The 17,362-nt window shown below is 52.3% G+C and overlaps 2 protein-coding genes across 2 annotated transcripts in view; one reads left to right on the top strand and one right to left on the bottom strand.

The window, feature by feature from the left end:
* The window catches only part of CMTM4 (CKLF like MARVEL transmembrane domain containing 4), a 93,023-nt gene extending 85,594 nt beyond the window's left edge, over positions 1 to 7,429 (top strand). The window contains exon 4 of the mRNA XM_017860249.1: positions 2 to 7,429. Within this exon, the coding sequence (XP_017715738.1) occupies positions 2 to 166 (165 nt within the window). The 3' untranslated portion in view covers positions 167 to 7,429. The remainder of the gene's footprint in view (position 1) is intronic.
* An 842-nt stretch (positions 7,430 to 8,271) lies between these two features.
* Positions 8,272 to 17,362, bottom strand: CMTM3 (CKLF like MARVEL transmembrane domain containing 3). The gene is made up of 5 exons (XM_017860260.1): positions 17,188 to 17,362; positions 13,702 to 13,857; positions 12,644 to 12,739; positions 12,173 to 12,293; positions 8,272 to 9,549 (listed from the first exon to the last, which is right to left on the bottom strand). Exons 1-5 carry the CDS (start codon positions 17,332 to 17,334, stop codon positions 9,521 to 9,523), a joined length of 549 nt encoding a protein of 182 aa, XP_017715749.1. The 5' UTR covers positions 17,335 to 17,362; the 3' UTR covers positions 8,272 to 9,520.

The raw sequence follows: 17,362 nt of genomic DNA, 5'->3' as shown, positions 1-17,362 counted from the left end.
GATATTTGGCTTCTTGGCGACTGCGGCATATGCAGTGAACACATTCCTGGCAGTGCAGAAATGGAGAGTCAGCGTCCGCCAGCAGAGCACCAATGACTACATCCGAGCCCGCACAGAGTCCAGGGATGTGGACAGTCGCCCTGAGATCCAGCGCCTGGACACGTGAGGACCTGCCTGGATCCTCCTCCCTCCCGTCCTTGTGCCCGTCTCTCAGTCAAGTTTTCTTTCCCTTGTTGTGTCAGATTTCCATGTGATTCAGTTGAATTTTGTCCTCTTTGGTAAAAGTTCATTTTGGGAAAGGGTTTCCCGAGTGGCCCAGTGGGCGGGTCCGCGGTGGAGTCAGGAGGCCCATGTTCCTTGGTGTTTGGGGCTGTGGAGCAGCCATGTCACTGCCCAGGTCCACTTGAGGTCTTACCTGCCCTGAAGCACAGGCTTCCTTTGACTCTGAGCCACCCTGTCATGTGTATTTGTAACAAGACGACTTTGGATTAAATGGGGCTGCTAAAAGTGGGGGAAATATGAGTGAAGGGACAGCATTGGAACGGTCAGTCGGCAGTGGTTCTCAGGCAGCTTTAGGCACCACCTGCTCCAAGTCAGTGTTGAGTCTGGCTGCCAGGATCCAACCCACTCCTCGTCTTCCATGCCAGGGCCCCCAGGCAGCCAGCACCAGCCCAAAGGCCACAGGGTTGGGGAAAGCTGATGTCCTATTAGGATGGCTCCTAGGGACCTGTGACTCATGGGAGGGTTACCTTTTGTTTCCTACTCTGATGAGAAATCACTTGATTCTTCCTCAAATGAATCAGCTTCCTGAACCCCAGATTCTTCTCCAGGAATATGGGGACCATCTTGTTTTCCAGTTTCCTGCCTACCCTAAGTACTTTGAGGCTGAACTGCAGATTTTCAGTCATTTTACCTTCTCAGGTAAAAGCCATGAAAGAAACAAGCCTATTCCACCAGCCAAAGCACTTGCCCATTTGCTGGCTTCATGGACCACAGGTGGGAGGTATGTGGTTGTGTTAAAAAACAGCATGCACATGCGCATGCGCACACACACACACGCCCCTCTATTTTAGGGATGTGTGCTAATTTTCTAAATGCCTGCAAAGAGTTCTAACGTGATTCTGAGCAGATTCGTCTAGGATTTGAAAATACTTGAATTTGCACCAGAACACACCCTTCCACCCATGTTTCAAAAGGCACTAACTGTTGCTTTGGGCTCCTCAGTATCATAACTACAGACATCATTCTTGGGAGTTGTTGGGGTAAAAAATCCTAGCTGCTTAAGGTTTCTGATTGATTATTGATAAAGTGAAGATTATTGTGTGTGGTGAATGAGTTCAGTGAGTCCCCATGATGCAGTAGTTTTGTTTTGTTTTTTAATTAGAGATTAATTATATCTTTTATGGAAAAAAGTTGGTTTAGTTTGTCAGGTTTTCACTCTTTGAACTGTTTTTAATGTTTACAAACCTCACTCTAGCTCTAACATTTTGTGTTTAGCCCTTACCAAAAAGCACTTACTGTGGTAGGAGGATTTTGCAGTAATGTGGAGAAATCCCCAAGATCAAGTGCTGACAAATGTTGACAGCTTTAGCAGTGTACTGTGTAATAAATAACTCCGAGGGGGTGGCGGGGTTCTTTGTGAGAAAGCGTCCCCTTATGCACATGTGGCGTCTCATTCCCCGGGAAAGGATAGCATCTGATCTCACAGTGTTGATCAGGCAACACTGCTGGGCTGGGGGTCGGAGCTGGGGTTAGCTCCCTGCACCAACACCTTGAGTACGATCTGAGTTCGGAGCAGTGGCCCAGGCTATGTGGCTGAGCACCATGTCTGCCTCGGGCTGACCCTGCTAGCCTGTTAACAACTGTCTCCCCTCTGCTCCCACAGAGAGGGCAGCCAGGCCGGCTCACAGCTGGGTGTGCTGCCTGGCAGGTCTGTTGAGTGTGTTTGCAAAGTCAAAACTGGGCTTATCTCCCTTTGAGAGTCCCTTTTAAAATAAGGCCACAAAGGCTTAGCCTTGCATTAAATGGGGCCCACTTGGAAGGACCACCCTGAGCTTTATCAGAAATCTCCTGCTGGGAATCATGTTACTTGGCCCCCAAAAAAGACCACCTTTGAAGTGAGATTAAAAAGAAAAACACCATTCAGGTGGGCTTGTTGCCCAAGTTTTCCCAGGTCACTTCAGTAAAACCACTTGATCATCTGGTGAAAGTGGGAGCAGGTGGTCGGCCTCCCGAGGATATGTTGTCAGCTGCAAGAAATAGTTCTGAAGTCACTGAAACTAAATGCAGGTGAATGACCAAAAAGGATGACGCGCCACAGAGCGACTTAGGAGTCAATTTGCATCTTCGTGATAGAGTCTTCAGAATTATTTATGTCCCTGTAACTATTTAATATCCTTTGTGCCATGAGGCTCCCCCATGGTTTTGTAAATGTTCTCCTTGTATTTAACTCTCACTAGGACCGGAAGTGGTGCCATGGACACTTCCTATTTGATGTAATGTGTGGTTGCACATGTCATCATGTATAGACCATGTGGTGACGAAAGTTATGGAGGGAATAGGGTTGTCCACGGTGAATGTGAAGACGCCTATATTTTTCTTATATTGCCTCTGTGCAAACAGAAGACAATCTATATCTGGGAGCCTTAAAATGACCTCTTGGCAAATTGAAGGAAGTGTTTTGCATTTAATAGTTTGAATAGGGACCAATATCAGTTTGGTTTGGGGCATTTGAAGGCTGAGTGACCTTAGTTTTTCTCACTGTTCTGGTGGGATGATATAGGTTTTCACATTTCAAGCAAAACTTGAAGAAACTGCAGTTGCTATGTGCATTTGGATTTGTTCCTGGACACTGTACAGCTGAAACCCTCAAGCATTTGGTGGAACCTCTGGTGGTTTTAGATGGATGCAAACACTGACGTCCTCAGAGAAAGTTTATTTTGGCACTGATTGGGTGGATTTGGTATTTTTTCCCTCTGATTTCTCTTTGATATCCTTCCTTCACACTGCTGAAGGCATGGGAGGGAAATACGTTTTCCCTGCCTTAAAGAGGGATTACAGTCATGAAAGGTTGAAGATACTTGTTGGCCCCACATAAAGCTGGGAAGAGCAGATGCAGTTACAGATTAAAATCGTGTCAGGTAAGTTCGATTTGAAGTGAACAGCCATCCGAGGGAGGTGACTTTTGTCTACAGAAAAAGCAAGAATGTGGCAGCCTGCACAGCCCCGATACACATCTTCCTTGGCAACGTGAGCTAAAGCCAGCATGGGCAAGGCCAGCCCAGCTCTGAGGGCTTGGCCCTGGGAAGCCGGCAGCACCCGCAGCCCTTTGGGTCCTGTTACTGTCCCCTGGCGGGAAGGCTCACGCCTGTGGGCAGCCACGGAATGTGTCTGACCTCCACCCTATGTCGGGTGCTTCTGGGAGAGCTTCGTGACTCAGTTGAAAACATTTTGACGCTCTTCAAGTTTGCAGTTTCATCTGTGGTTCTGGGAAGCTGTCCTAGTGAGTCAGCGTTGGGTTAAGCCTGAGGAGACCAAGCTCCAACACCTTTGCGCGCTCATGTATGTGAATTCTTGCTTGCAGTGAATGAGCCCTGAACAACCCTAGTGTCTGTCATGTCCTGCGTGTGGCCCAGGCGTACATTTTCTTGTAGATTCACATGAGAAAACCTCACCTATCCATGTGCTCTAAGAGGTGAACTGAGGTCTAATCCCTCTCTGACGAGGTAAATCGCCAGATTTTCTGTGGGTTGGTCTTAGCACCTAGAGTGTGGAGACACCTGACCAATTTAGTGATTCTGCAAGGCAGTGATGATTTAAGGGTTCCCATTGTCTCATCTGTGTTCAAAACAAAGCAATCATGAAGTCTTTGTGCCACTGCCTGACTGTCATCTTCTCCAGATCTTGTTTACAGAGAAATAATGACGTTAAACAGGTATCAGAAAGGGGGAAAAAGTTTCTAGGCCAAGAGCTACTGTGGATTCTCTTGAGCAGAATAACAAGTTGCTTCCTACTCCAGGGACTGCCATTAGCTTGTGAGGTCTCTAGGTGCCTTGTTAGTTCCCAGTGAAGTTGCAGAATCCAGGGTTTTTCCAGGTTTGTCTTATTTTATCAGCACCCATGTCCAGGCCCAACAGCTTGGTAGGCTGGTGAGGTCCACACACAGTCAGGTCTGGGAGATGAAGGAGGAAGCGGTGGCCTGGAACACCCCGCCTGTCTTCCATCAGCACTAGACAGCTCAGGCTATCTTGGAAATGTGTACTTGGTTAACTGCCTTCCTGTCCTCTTGTCTTTGAAAGCTGTCTCATGTTCCACAGTCAGCTTGAGGTCAAGAGTGGGATGCTGGGGACAGGTCTTCCCCGTGCTATGGGTGAGCTCCTGGCATCTGGCTCAGGAACATGTGGGTCCAGCAGGTGACTCTGAAGCTGGCTTGGCTGCCATCTCAGACAGGATGCAGGCCTGACACCCTCAGCTTTCAGCTTTGTAAACTTCCCTGGCGCTTTACAGAATCTTGTGTTTCTTCTCTTCTCAGCAGATGTCATTCAAATCACAAGAACTGTCTGGTTGAGAAAGTAATTTAAAATATTTGACCTTTTATGTTTCTTTTATTTAGAAACCGTGAGAGAAAATACCTTCAATATCTATTACGTCTAGAAGAATGTTCTTCTGAAAGTGAATGTTCTGTTTAATTCTTCTTCATGTGAGTGAGTAGCATTTGTACACTCTTCAGCTTGAAGCGGAATAGGTCCTATTATATTTTCTCTTCTTTTGTCTGGGATATATTCTTTTTCCATTTGGATACAGTTTTTCAACCTTTGGGATTTTTTTTTCCTTTCTCGTTTTCCTATCCACAAACGTAACAGTAAGGGAAAAAATCACCCACGAGCCCGCTGAGTTTGAATCACTGGCAACTTGCCTAGAAAAGTTTAGATGACGGGTCCTTGAATGGTGTACCTATTTCATAGGGTAAGTTTGTTGTCTATGTTTTTTTATGCTGAGGCTTTAATTCAGGTGACTTGCTATCTAGACACCTGGGGTGGCGTGTTTTCTTTGGGATGCATAATACAGAAAGGCCAGGGAGCCTTTGGCTTGGACCCCAGGGAGCTATCGAAACTTTTAAAGTTTGAGTTTAGGAGTAAGAACATATCTCAAACCACCTTAGTCAGCTTTGCTAATGGGATTTAGGGCCAGGCCAGAGTTTCTTTTCCTAACTGTTCCTGAAAAGAGAGATGGTGTGAAACAAGATTCTGATAATGGTTCGTGTGAGATTTGATCATAGTCTAAAACTATCATGTCTTGAGTTGCCTTTGGATGACAGTGCAGACACCCAGTAGGAAGTACCCCATTTTTATCAGGAAAGTCAGTCATGCGAAGGGATGGTGAGGAGACGAGGGGAGAGAAGGGAGACTTGGTGCCCTTGCACCAGGGTGAGGCCTGACTCACGCTGCTTCCCCCCACAGGCCCTGCTTTGCTTGCCTGCTTTTTCCAGAATCAATTTTGCAGGTTTCAAGACTCTGTTCCCCTCTTTGCAGAAGTGAGGAAGGCAAATACTCAGGGTTTGAAGGGAGACCTGGCTGGCCCGAGGGCTGGCAGATGCAAGGGCAGGACACCTATGATGGACTTGTAGGCTGGCCCAGGCCCAAAGGGGGCTGCCTGCTCCCAACTCTTTCACTCTGTAACCCATTTTAAAATGAGTTTTTGTATCTTGCCTCAAATTGACCTACTTGGATAAAATCAGTGCTTTTCCTAACTTGATTTTGTTTGACATGGTTCCCTCTAAGAGAATGCTAGGAATTGAAACTATTTGTATATGTTGAAATTTGTAGGGGTTCAGGATCCCATGGCAGAAACACTAAACTATTTATTTACAAGTATGACTATTCTTTTTTTCAAAGTAGGCAATTCTGTCTTTCTATATTTTAAGGCAAATAATCACTTCACCTCTGGTGCCTTCCATGCGTCGCATAAGCACTCTTGTCAATCATGGAATTGGAAAAAAAGATGTACATTTAGTTAAGCCAGATAACACTATTTTTGTAGCATGATTTTAGATTGTGTCCTTTTAATATTGTTTTCAACAATGGTAGTTTTGAGGTTTTGGCCATTTTCTCTTTACACTTCGTATGTATTTTAAAGAAGAAAAAAACAACAAAAAAATTCCCTGGCTATTCCTCTTTCCTCTCTGCTGCTGCTTCTCCCACATCTTGTTCCTGCTTATTTAAATAGTCTGAGAGTAAGAGTATATTTCTGTGAAATAATTATGTCAGTATAATTGCATTTGGCATTTTTTAACCACTTGCTCAGTTTGGAGCCACTGCTCACCTCAAACAGTACAAAGAAAGTGGTTCCATATTTTACAAACGAGAGTAGCATCAGAGCCCTGACCTCCTGTCTTTGGGTGTAAAATGGTGAGAGGCCAGTGTCTGGCTCCTTCCCCTGTGGTTTGGGCTGGTGAACTGAGCCCAAGTGTATTCTCTGGCCTGGGCCCCTTCCAGGATCAGTGCGGGCGTCCTGCAGAGGTGCGGCCTTCCTGCCACTGCAGAGTGGGAAGCTTCCCGGGGGAACTCAGCCAGCTCTGGAGCTCTCACCTTCCACTCGGATCTCGTATTGGTTCGTTGTGGATGCTCTGGCTAGGCTCGGCGGCATATTCCAGGCTTCAGGCCTGAACAAACCAGGCTGTTTGCTGTGAGGAGCTAGATGACACCAAGACACAGACACATACTCTTCAGCAGCTCCTTTCGCCTCTCCTTCCTGCAGGGCGTGAGTTATGGCTGGTCCCAAAACCCTTGAATAAACTAGCTGAGCCATTGCAAATGAAGGTACAGATGGATTGAAACATAAAATCGTAGCTTTTGATGTCCTTCTGAAGGGTCAGAATATGTAATTATTTGATAACCAAGGAAGTCAAGCCAGATGGCTAAGTAGTAACTTTCCAATATGATTTATCCGTGGTACTTCACCTGGTGGCACTTTTGGGGGGCAATATTAACAACTATCACATTTTACTTGTTAAGTCTCTTTCATTTAGGCAGTTTAAAGACACAACTGTGGGCTTTCTGAGGCAATGCCTATTGGGCAAACTTAGGTTTATGTGTTTGGTTTTTCAGCTGACACGGAAGCCCTGGGTGGGTGCCCCCTGGCTGGCCTGGCTCTCGGGTTCAAGTCTGTATGTCTGGAGTGGGTTGGGGCCCCAAAGCTTTGCTGCTATTGATTTGTCCCTGACAGCAGGCAAAGCCTCACATTGCCCTCAATTTTCCCCCTTTCATTTGAAGGACCAATTTTTCACGGTACTTGTCTTGATCTTTTTCATAGTGTTCAAATCTGTATTTTTGTATGTAGAGGAAAATAATTTTCTCAACACTAATCGTTAATAACTATTGTATTAAATCGTCATGAAGGAACTCTTGTTTAATAAATGGACATGTAAGGATGTCGTTGTCTCTCCTCACTCTGACTGGCCTCCTCTGCCCCTTAAAGGTTACGGATCCAGTTCCTGAAACAGGGCTGCTGTGTGGAAGTTGAACAGAGCCATGATCCTCAGTGGAACAAGGCCTCTGTGACACCAGCTTTGCCGCTTTGCCAGGGCTGACAAGGTGGAACTAAATTCCACCAGGGGCCTCTCCGCTCCTGCACACCCAGCTTTCATATGTGTTTTCAGCACATGTGGTGTGTGACAGTTTGGGTGGAATGTCTTGTCTTTTCCCATCAGCCTGGACGAGAACAGGGACCTGGGTCCTCCAGGGCTGCAGTTCTCTGGGCTGTTAGAGAGCCCCAGGGTTCCCACTGCCTGAGGCTGCTGTGAGACACTATCCTGATGTGTAAGTGAGAGGGCCCTGGGCCACTTACCCGACCTTTGTCTTAGTTTTTTTGTTTGTAAAACAGGATAGTGTGAGAACTAGAGCCAGGGTCCCCAACCCCTGGGCAGTGGACTGGTACCATGGGGCCTGTTAGGAGCCAGGCCGCATAGCAGGAGGTGAGTGGCAAGCAACTGAGTTCCACCTCCTGTCAGCTCGGCAGTGGGATTAGGTTCTCATAGGAACACGAATCCTATTGTAAACTCTGCATGCTGTGGATCTAGGGTTGTGTGCTCCTTATGAGCATCTAATGCCTGATGATGTGAGATGGAACCGTTTGATCCTGAAACCATCCCCTCCCACCCTCACCCCAACCTACCCCTGCCAATCCCCAGTCCGTGGAAAAACTGTCTTCCACAAAACTGGTCCCTGGTGCCAAAAAGGTTAGGGACCACTGAAATAAAGGATTAAATGGTAGTCAGATTTCATGTATATTTTTGCTAAAACTGAAAGCTGACAGGATCCACACTGGCGTTACCAGCTTGTACTGAAGCCTGACATGATACCCAACAGTATTGCTCCAGTTTTTTCAAACACACACTCCAAGCAAGTGGTCAGTCTGGCTTAATTCATTATGGCTTTTTTTCAGGGTAAGAGATTCACATGCAAGAGAATAAGGCTACAGATGCTCCAAACATGGGTCCAGAACTCTGGCTCTTTTGTGAGGCCTAGAGTCACAGAAAATGCCATCTGTTAAGAAGCTGCTTTTGTATAAAAAAAATATATAAAAAGTTACAAAATTCCATCAAAGACAGATACACAGTATAAGTCGTTAGGTGAACACAGAAGGCTAGTCTCATCTCCCGCAGTGGCCCATAGACCTGCCCTGGGGTCTGGAAGTTCACTGTCCTGAGGGTCCAGGAACTCCTGCCTGCTGCCTGGGCTCTAGGAATAAGAAGGGTTTGGCTGGGCCCGCCCAGCTCCCCGTGACACTGTCACTGTGACGTCACTGTTGTACCCTCTGTCTTCTGGACCAGTTCAGTCTATGAGCTCTTCTTTGAAACAGTCTTAGACCCAGAATGGTCATCTCACCCTCAGAAAACATGGTTTCCAAGGGTGGGAGGTGTCGGTTATGGGTGCCGAGCCCCACTCTCCTGAGCGACAAGGCAAAGGTCAGTTTCTCCCTGCTTCAGGAATGAAGAGGGAACTAGTGCTCCTTGAACCAAAGATTCTTGGAAGGGTCATTGTCACCAAAGTGCCTGGCGTGGGCAGGAGCACCAAGTGCAGACAAACCCAGCGGGGCCTGGCGGGGCAGCCCTGTCACGGTTTCTGTCTTTGTTCCTGTTAGTGAAACAGAAGACCCCCAACCCCCACCACCTAGCAGCATGGAACGCCTGCTGCCCAGGTGGAGACAAGGCTCTGCTTTGTCTCCTTGTGCTGGTTTTTGGCAGAGAGGTTAAAGGGCTGAAGGCCTGTGGGACAGAAATGGGGAGAAGGGGTGGGACACCCAAGATGCCCTCACACGCAGCATGGTCAACAGTGCTGAGCTGAGGGGCAAGCCTGGTAGGCTGGGCTCAGGCAGAACCTGAAGCTGTGGGGGGCCTGCTGTGTCCGCAGCCCCCTCTGCAACTCAGAAGTCCAGGCTTCCCCTCCAACACCAGCGTCCCCTGTGAGGCGCAGGAGTGGAGGCCTGTGTGGCTCAGGTTGCCAGGGCACCCGCCAGGCCTTCAGTCAGAGTCCGAGTCGGAATTCTCTTCTGAAAGGAAAGCAGAGAGGATGCTTGGCAGGAGGCTCAGGGCAGTGGTGCCCGGGAATGGTCTCTGGGGAAGCACAGCTGGGTTGCTGGCAGGAGCCTGGGTGCAGGGCACTCACAGCTGACGCTACCCTTCGCAGTGATCGCTGGCATCAGGGTAGGCCCCAGGCCTGAGGCTTTCCTGAGGCAGCAGCCACTTTCTCTTGTTTTTTTTTTTTTTTTTGAGATGGAGTCTCGCTCATCACCCAGGCTGGAGTGCAATGGCGCGATCTCGGCTCACTGCAACTTCTACCGTCCCGGGTTCAAGCGATTCTCCTGCTTCAGCCTCTGGTAGCTGGGATTATAAGCGTGTGCCACCATGCCCGGCTAATTTTTGTATTATTAGTAGAGATGGGGTTTCACCATATTGGTCAGGCTGGTCTTGACCTCCTGAACTCAGGTGATCTATCTGCCTTGGCCTCCCAAAGTGCTGGGGTAACAGGCGTGAGCCACTGCGCCTAGCCACAGCAGCCACTTGCACCTCCAGGGTGTGGGTACGGGTGCAGGTGGGGGTGTTTCCAGCCCAAGACTGAAGCCCAGGTGCCCCTTCCTCAGGCGCAGCCCCTCCCGAGTCTCCCTGGGCTGTTCTCAGCTGGGCGGGTCAGGGCTGTACCTCTGCATCCCAGCTCTATCCCCACCCCCTGGTTCAGCAGGACAAGGTAAGGATGACCATTTTCTTGTCCCCAAAACTAAAATATACTGGAAAATCAGCAAGCCTCTTTTTAGCCATTTTATATCTTCAATCCCCTTTCCCAATCCTTGTTTAATATTGTAATCAGAAACAATTTTATAATGGTAAGGGCCGGCCTATGAGGTGTGCCTCGAGGGTTCCTGAAATCCCAATACTGAAGGGAGCTCTGTAGAACCTTCTGGAACCTCCACCCCAGAAGGAAAAGCACCAGAGTCACTAACCCCCTACTCTGCCCCAGTGCTGGTTGCTTCTTCCTGATGCTCATCCCCTCCCTGGCCAGCCTCTGTCTCTCAGAACCCCAGTCAGTCCCCGCACTGTCGCTGGCTCATGGCCGGGCCCAGGGCTTGGGTGTGGGCAGCCTAGTCCCTAAACCCCAGCTCTGCCCCTTACTCCTCTTCCTGGGCTGCACTCCTCAGATTTTGTGGGTTTTGCTATATTCAATTTTTTGTTTTCCCCCCGAGACGGAGTCTCGCTGTGTTGCCCAGGCTGGAGTGCAATGTTGTGATCTCAAGTCACTGCAACCTCCGCCTCCCAAAATCAGGCAATTATCCTGCCTCAACCTCCCAAGTAGCTGGGATTACAGGTGGGCGCCACCATGCCCGGCTAATTTTTGTATTTTTAGTAGAGATGGGGTTTCACCATGTTGGCCAGGCTGGTCTCAAACTCCTGACCTCAAGTGATCCACCCACCTCGGCCTCCCAAAGTGTTGAGATTACAGGCGTGAGCCACTGTGCTTGGCCGCTACATTCAATTCTAACATATAAGTCAGGAATAATTTTACAGCAAAATAATTGTTACATATGTGAAACTCTTCAAATAGTAAAAAAAGAAAAAAAAAAACGAAAACCTCCCAAGTTTCCACTGACGTTTACTAATTGTTCCCTGGGCTGGCTGGCTGGGATCACTTGCTGTGCTGGGAGCAGGCTGCAGAGCCTGAGGAAACCGCCTGGGAGCTCTAACCTAGTATTTGCCAAGGGACGGAATGGGATGAGTGGCATTCATTTTGAGCAAAAGGACAGTTTCTGGGATTCACAAATCCCCATGGCCCCAGCACCTGGCTATTAGGAAACTAGTGTCTCTTAAGCCTGGTTCTGCCTGGGGAAGATCCCAACCACAGGGTGGGGCCTGCAGGCCCTTCCAGAGCTGCCCTTGTCTACCTGCCCAGCCACAGGCACTGCCAGCCCAGGGGCACATCTGCCTGGTCCAGAGAAGCATCTCCCGGGCAGAAGCGCCTGCTGTCCCTGCCTTCAGTCTTCTTCCCGCACCAGCCTGCTCTCTTGTGCCTGCGTACTCCTCTACCACCATCCATCAAGGCCCAGCTCTAGCGGCCCCTCTGGAGCCTCGGGCTGGCTGGCACTCAGTGTGGGCCTGCTTTCAGCTACTGTATCCCTACCTCTATCGGCCCTTCTTTTACTGTTGTCATTGCTGTCGCATCTGGCCCCTCCCCTGGTATGGGACACATCATGTGTCCCTTGCCATGGTTTCTGGGTCTGACTGCTCTCTGGCCTCGGAGCTCCCCAGGACAGGCTTGGATGGGTAAGACAGCAGAGGGGCTGGGTTGGGGGGGTGGCCACTCTGGATCCCAGGTGGACAGGTGCCCTGAGAATGACTGGCTGCCCTGAGAATGACTGGCTGCCCAGGGGGGTCGTCCAGGGAGACTTGGCTCAGCCATGCCCACTGCTTGCCCTTCCTAAAAAGGCTGGGGTGAGGGGGCACAAGGGGAATGAAACTGGCTTTGGATCAGTGCTGCATGAGAGTAGGTGAGAATGGGCTGTAAAAACACTGCCATGGGGAGAGAGGAAATGATCCCACCCCAGCCTCAAACTAGCCGGCCATCCCCAAGGGAGGACAGGCCCCTGTTGCAGCACTGCTGGGGTGTTTAGGCCGGCCGCTCACCTTCTGTCTTGTGGGCTGTGGTCTCATCTGCAGAGTCCCCTTGTTTGAGGAATTTGGCCACGTCGTTAAAGATCAGGTAGAAATCAATTGCAAACACGATGGTAGCAAAGAAGCCAAACACCTGTGGACAGGGTGGATGGGACGTATCACAGGGCTGACTCCCTGCTCCGGGAGGGCTGCCCCAGCCTTGTGGCCCATTTCAGACCTGCTTGGACAGACAGCCCGAGTGACAGGCACAGACCCCTCTGAGTAACAGAAGTGGGAAAATGAGCTGTGAACTTGGTTTGACAAACAGCCTTTCAAAACTCTGGGTAGAGTCAATCTCTAATGAGAGGACTTTGGAATCATCATCGGGACCCACATGAGACCCCAGGGGGGCCCCAGCAGGGAAAGGCTCTGCCCCAGGTCCCACCCTAAGTGAGCAGCTAGAGTGTCATCTGCAGTTTCCGGAGGGGTAGGGCGGCTGCTCACCCCAGCGGCTTTGGAAGCCCCATCCGAGTACTTGGCGACGGCCGTGATGGAGATGGCAAAGTAGATGAGGGCTGCGGTGACACAGCGCAGGAAGTCCTGGGGAGAGAGGGACACCATCATGCTGCCTTGAGCCCCTGGAGCTGAGCACAGCATGGGGAGGAGGCCTGGCAGCCTGTTCTTGTTCCCAGCCCCAGGCCTAGCACCTGAGGGCTCCTACCCCATCCTGGCCCTACCCACGTGCCTAGGCCCTTGTCCCACCCCCCAGGTGCCTCTGCTGCCCTGCCAGCAGCTGACACTGCCCTATCCCAGGTCCAGCGGGGCTGCTGTCCTAAGCTGTGGACAAAAAACTGTGGATCAGGCTGCAGCCTGCCCTGTGACGTGGTAGAAGCAGAAGTTGGAAACACCCCCACCTGCTCCCTTCCTGTTCTCCAATGGGGAGATCTGTTTCTGCGCCTCGGCTTTGCCACACTCTTGTGGCCGATCCATTTATGGATCACAGTTTCTGCTGACCTGTCCCTAAGATGGGGACACTTGGGAGGTGCAGCCCTCCTGAGGCAGCAGATGCTGGATATGAAGTCAAGAGACAAGGGTTAAAGTCCAGCCTTTGCTGCCCTTTCTCTTCAGCGAAGTCCACTGGGGTCTGGGCCCTCACAGGTGCTAAAACGAGGTGAGGGTTGCCAATGGCTGAGGTCTGGGTAAGCCCTGCAAGTCCTCAGTTAACCTGTCCTGCCCGCGTGGAAATGGCTTGAATTCCTGTGGTGGCAGCTCATTCCTGCAAGACCCATGGGGAGCACTAGCGCCACCTGGTGGCCAGAGACCCCTCTCCGGGTTCCCTGTCTCAAAGACCTGCTCTAGAAGCACCACAGCCCACTTCAGATCACAGGGCTGCTGAGGAGTGGAGCTGGGATGATCTGAAGCTTGGTCTCTCCATCCAGTTCTAACCAATTGCAAACTTCAGCACACTGGAGAAAGGATAAGGGCCCAAGTGCACGACTCCAGACTCCTCATTTGGCTGCTCTGTGCAGGGTACCCCTCCCTCCTGGGGCCCCTGTCCTCACCATCATGGGCCAGCACAAGCCCTGCCACTTGTCATTCAGCTGCATGGCATCAGCAAAGAGGAAGAACAAGGCCAGCAGGAACTCCAGTAGAGGTGCTGTGAGGAAGGCAGATGCTGAGGATGCCACATAGCAGATAAAAGTGATGAACGAGAGACCCTGCAGGGAAGGAGTTTGAGGTGAAGTCAGAGCCTTTTCATGCTCCTTGTCCAGTGCTCCTCTGAGCCAGGCCCTGTGGTCAGGATAGAGGAGGCTCCAGCAGGGGAAGCCAACTGCTCACAGTCCCACAGCTGGGAAGTGGCAGAGCCAGATTAGAATCCCAGGCCAAGCGCAGTGGCTCACGCCTGTAATCTCAGCACTTTGGGAGGCCAAGGCAGGTGGATTGCTTGAGCCCAGAAATTTGACCCCCACTTGGGTAACATGGCAAAACCTCATCTCTGCAAAATATACAAAAATTAGCTGGGCGTGGTGGTGTGTGCCTGTAATACCAGCTACTGGGGAGGTTGAGGTGGGAGCATCACCTGAGCCCAGGGAGGTCAAGGCTGCAGTGAACTGTGATCAGGCCACTGCACTCCATCCTGGGTGAGAGAGTGAGAGACCCTGTCCGCCACCCCTGCTGAAAAAAAAGAACCCCAGCATGGCCCAGGCCCACACCTATGCTGCCTCCCAGTCCTGGGCATGGCCCTAAGTCCTCACCTCACCCCACCCCAGCTCCCTGCCAGGACCGAGTCAGAAAGCTCCAGCCTCCCAAGCACATCCACTCCACTCTGCCCTGTGGAGGGAAATCAAAGTTAGGAACCAGTTTCCAAAAAGTAACACCCAACACCGAAGACGTGGGCTTGTCACTGAATGTAAATTTCACCTTGAAAACAAAAAACAAATCTTGAACCTTAGTTAATGATATGCATGCTGAAGTGTTCAGAGTTGAAATGTCCTGATGTCTGCAATTTATTTTGTGTTAAAAGATAAAATGGATTGATGGACAGATAAAGCAAAAAAATCTTTTAGCATTTTAATGTATTTGCAGATTTTCATAATAAGAAGAAAGGAACATCCAAGAGAGGGTGCGTTGGCACTGACCTCAGGCCCTGCTGCCTTATTCACACAGGGCCGGCTGTACTTGAACTATAAGAATCAATAAATGTTCACTGCGGTCTTGCCCACAACTCTGTAGGTGCGAAGAGCTGATGCAGGAGGATGTCAAGCCCTGGTAAGTCCTGCAGCTTAGGTGCACTGCAGAGCAGGCCAAGGTGACCTCTTGGCCAGCCTGGGGCTCCACACTGCCTGGTGCCCTGAGGCTCACGGGCGTCTCCTCTGACCCTCACATCCACCCATGAGCACAGCCCCACTTTACAGATGAGAAGACTCTGTTACATGGCTAATCAGAGGCTACTAGAATTTGAACCCAGGGCTGGCTGACCCCCCAGATAGAGTTCTCTTACCCACCTCCCACTGCCCTCAAGATGGAGTCTTCCTCTGTCTCCCAGGCTGGAGTGCAGTGGCACAATCTCAGTTCACTGCAACCTCCACCTCCTGGGTTTAAGCGATTCTTCTGCCTCAGCCTTCCGGAGTAGCTGGGATTACAGGCGACCGCCACCATACCCAGCTAATTTTTGTATTTTTAGTAGAGACAGGGTTTCACCATGCTAGCCAGGCTGGTCTCGAATTCCTGACCTCAGGTGATCCACCCACCTCGGCCTCCTAAAGTGTCGGGATTACAGGCGTGAGCCACCGCACCCGTCCCAGACAGAGTTCTTAAGCAACTTGGCCCTGTGGGTGTTGGGGAGGCCATCTGTCCTGGTTTCTGTCACTGTGGCTGCGTTTGAACACGTCCATGGCTGAGTAGCTTCTAGTGGGTGCAGGAGGCCCCATGGGGACACCCAGATGCCTCACAGGAAGCACTGTGGCTGCTTCAGACAAACTGCAGGGATCCCAGGGGGTTCCCAGGGCACCCCCATTCGCTCTGCAGATGGCCTCGGATGCAGCTGAGCCCCCTTTGGACAGATAGACTAAGGCATAGACAAGGGCTGGGAGGCTGCTGGGGCCTCCCAGAAAGGCCTTCCGTGGGACCGACCCAGCCCTGGCCCTCCCCTTCCTGTCTCCTATGCCCAGGCCCCAAAGCCTAATTCTGGGGATTCCCCTCTCAATTCCTGTTTTCTCATCCCACGATTTCTGGGGCCACTTCCTCTCTCTGTTTCTGTCCATGTCAGCCTCTGCACTTGCTTGGCCTGGGGGTGGAAGTGAGGGGACTAGGGAGGCAGGAGTGCCCTCAGCAGCTCCTGTGAACCCTGAGTGCCGACCATTCACCCTTCCTTATCCTCCCTGACCTGGATTCCTGACATCTGCTGGGCCCAGGGTGGCCTCTATGCTCCTGCTGGGCATATGCCTCCCCCCATGAGGTGGTCCTGGGTGGGGATGGGGGGCGGTTCAAGTCCCTCAGGGGACGGTGGATTCGAGGCTTCTCCCCTCAAGTGGCTCCCAGTGGTCTCCTGGGTGGGGCTGGGAGTGTGGGCTCGGAGTGTGGACTTGGTGTCTCGGGCGCTGGGCAGGTGGCCTCTGGGCTGACCGCGGGAGAGGCTCAGGACCACCTTCTGCCCTCTGCCCTGAGCGACCAGAGAGAGGTTCCGGAGCAGAATCCCCCTTCTTCCTGCCCCCACTCTCCCAGCCGCTCTCACTGGGCCCCTCAGTTGAGCTACCTGTCAAATTAGGCGCCTGAGCGCTCTCATCTGTAAAGTGGGGACGAGGGGAGGAAGGGCCAAGTCGCTGGGATCTAAGCAACAAGTGGCCGCCGCCGTGCGCATCCCCCTGCCTCTGGTCCGGCCTCTCCCTCACCAACCCCGGCGGCCCAGCGCCACCACCACCCCACGGAGAACAGTGCGGGCGCCTACGGTGTCCAGAGGACAAAGAATCCCCACCGGCCAGGGTAGGGACGAGCGCGGAGTAGGAAGGAGCCCGGCCGCAGAGGGGAGGAGGGCGATGAAGTCACCGCGGGGCCACCTCACCCAGTCCCAGGGGTGGGGGGGGTCCCTCCCGCTCCGCACGGCCCCCGCCCACTCGGCCCCGCCTCCGCCCCGCATGTCCAGGCCCCGGCCCGCCCTCCCCGCGCGCAGGAAAGCGGAACCCGCCGCGGCCCGGGAGTCCAGGAGGTCCGAGCGGCCCGAGTCCCCGGGGCCCAGAGAGGGCGGGGGCGCCCGGGTCACACAGCGGGACCCACCTACCCGGGCCCCGCCCGCTTCCCACGGCCCCCAGCTCTGGATTCGCGGGGACAGCACCGCAGATGGCCTGGGCTCTGGGCCCGCCCCGCCGTCCAAAGTTTGGGGACCTCGGCCCAACTTCGCCGGGCGCCCGAGAGAAGTCGGCCGAGGCGGCGCGGGGAGGGGTGTATCGGAGCACAGCGGCCGCCCCCGGACCCCACCCGCGCCCCGACGTCCTCCTCCGAAAGGAGCCCCGCAGTCTAAGCCGGGCGGCCGAGGGTCCCGCCGCACTCACCGACTCCGCCAGCAGGAGGCGGCCTTTGAGAGAGCAGAGGAAAGCGCGCGCCGGCAGCAGGGCGCGGAGCCCGGGGACAGCGGGGCCGGGACGGGAGCCGCCGGCGGGCTCGGGGTCCGGGTCGGGGTCGGGGTCTGGGGGCCACATGGCAGCGGCGGCGGCACGGCCGGGGCTC

This window comes from Rhinopithecus bieti, unplaced genomic scaffold (genome assembly GCF_001698545.2).
Source record: "Rhinopithecus bieti isolate Rb0 unplaced genomic scaffold, ASM169854v2 scaffold_53422, whole genome shotgun sequence".
Taxonomy (NCBI): Eukaryota; Metazoa; Chordata; class Mammalia; order Primates; family Cercopithecidae; genus Rhinopithecus; species Rhinopithecus bieti.
Note: the sequence above shows the minus strand (reverse complement) of the source record. Positions and strands in the feature narration are given on the sequence as shown.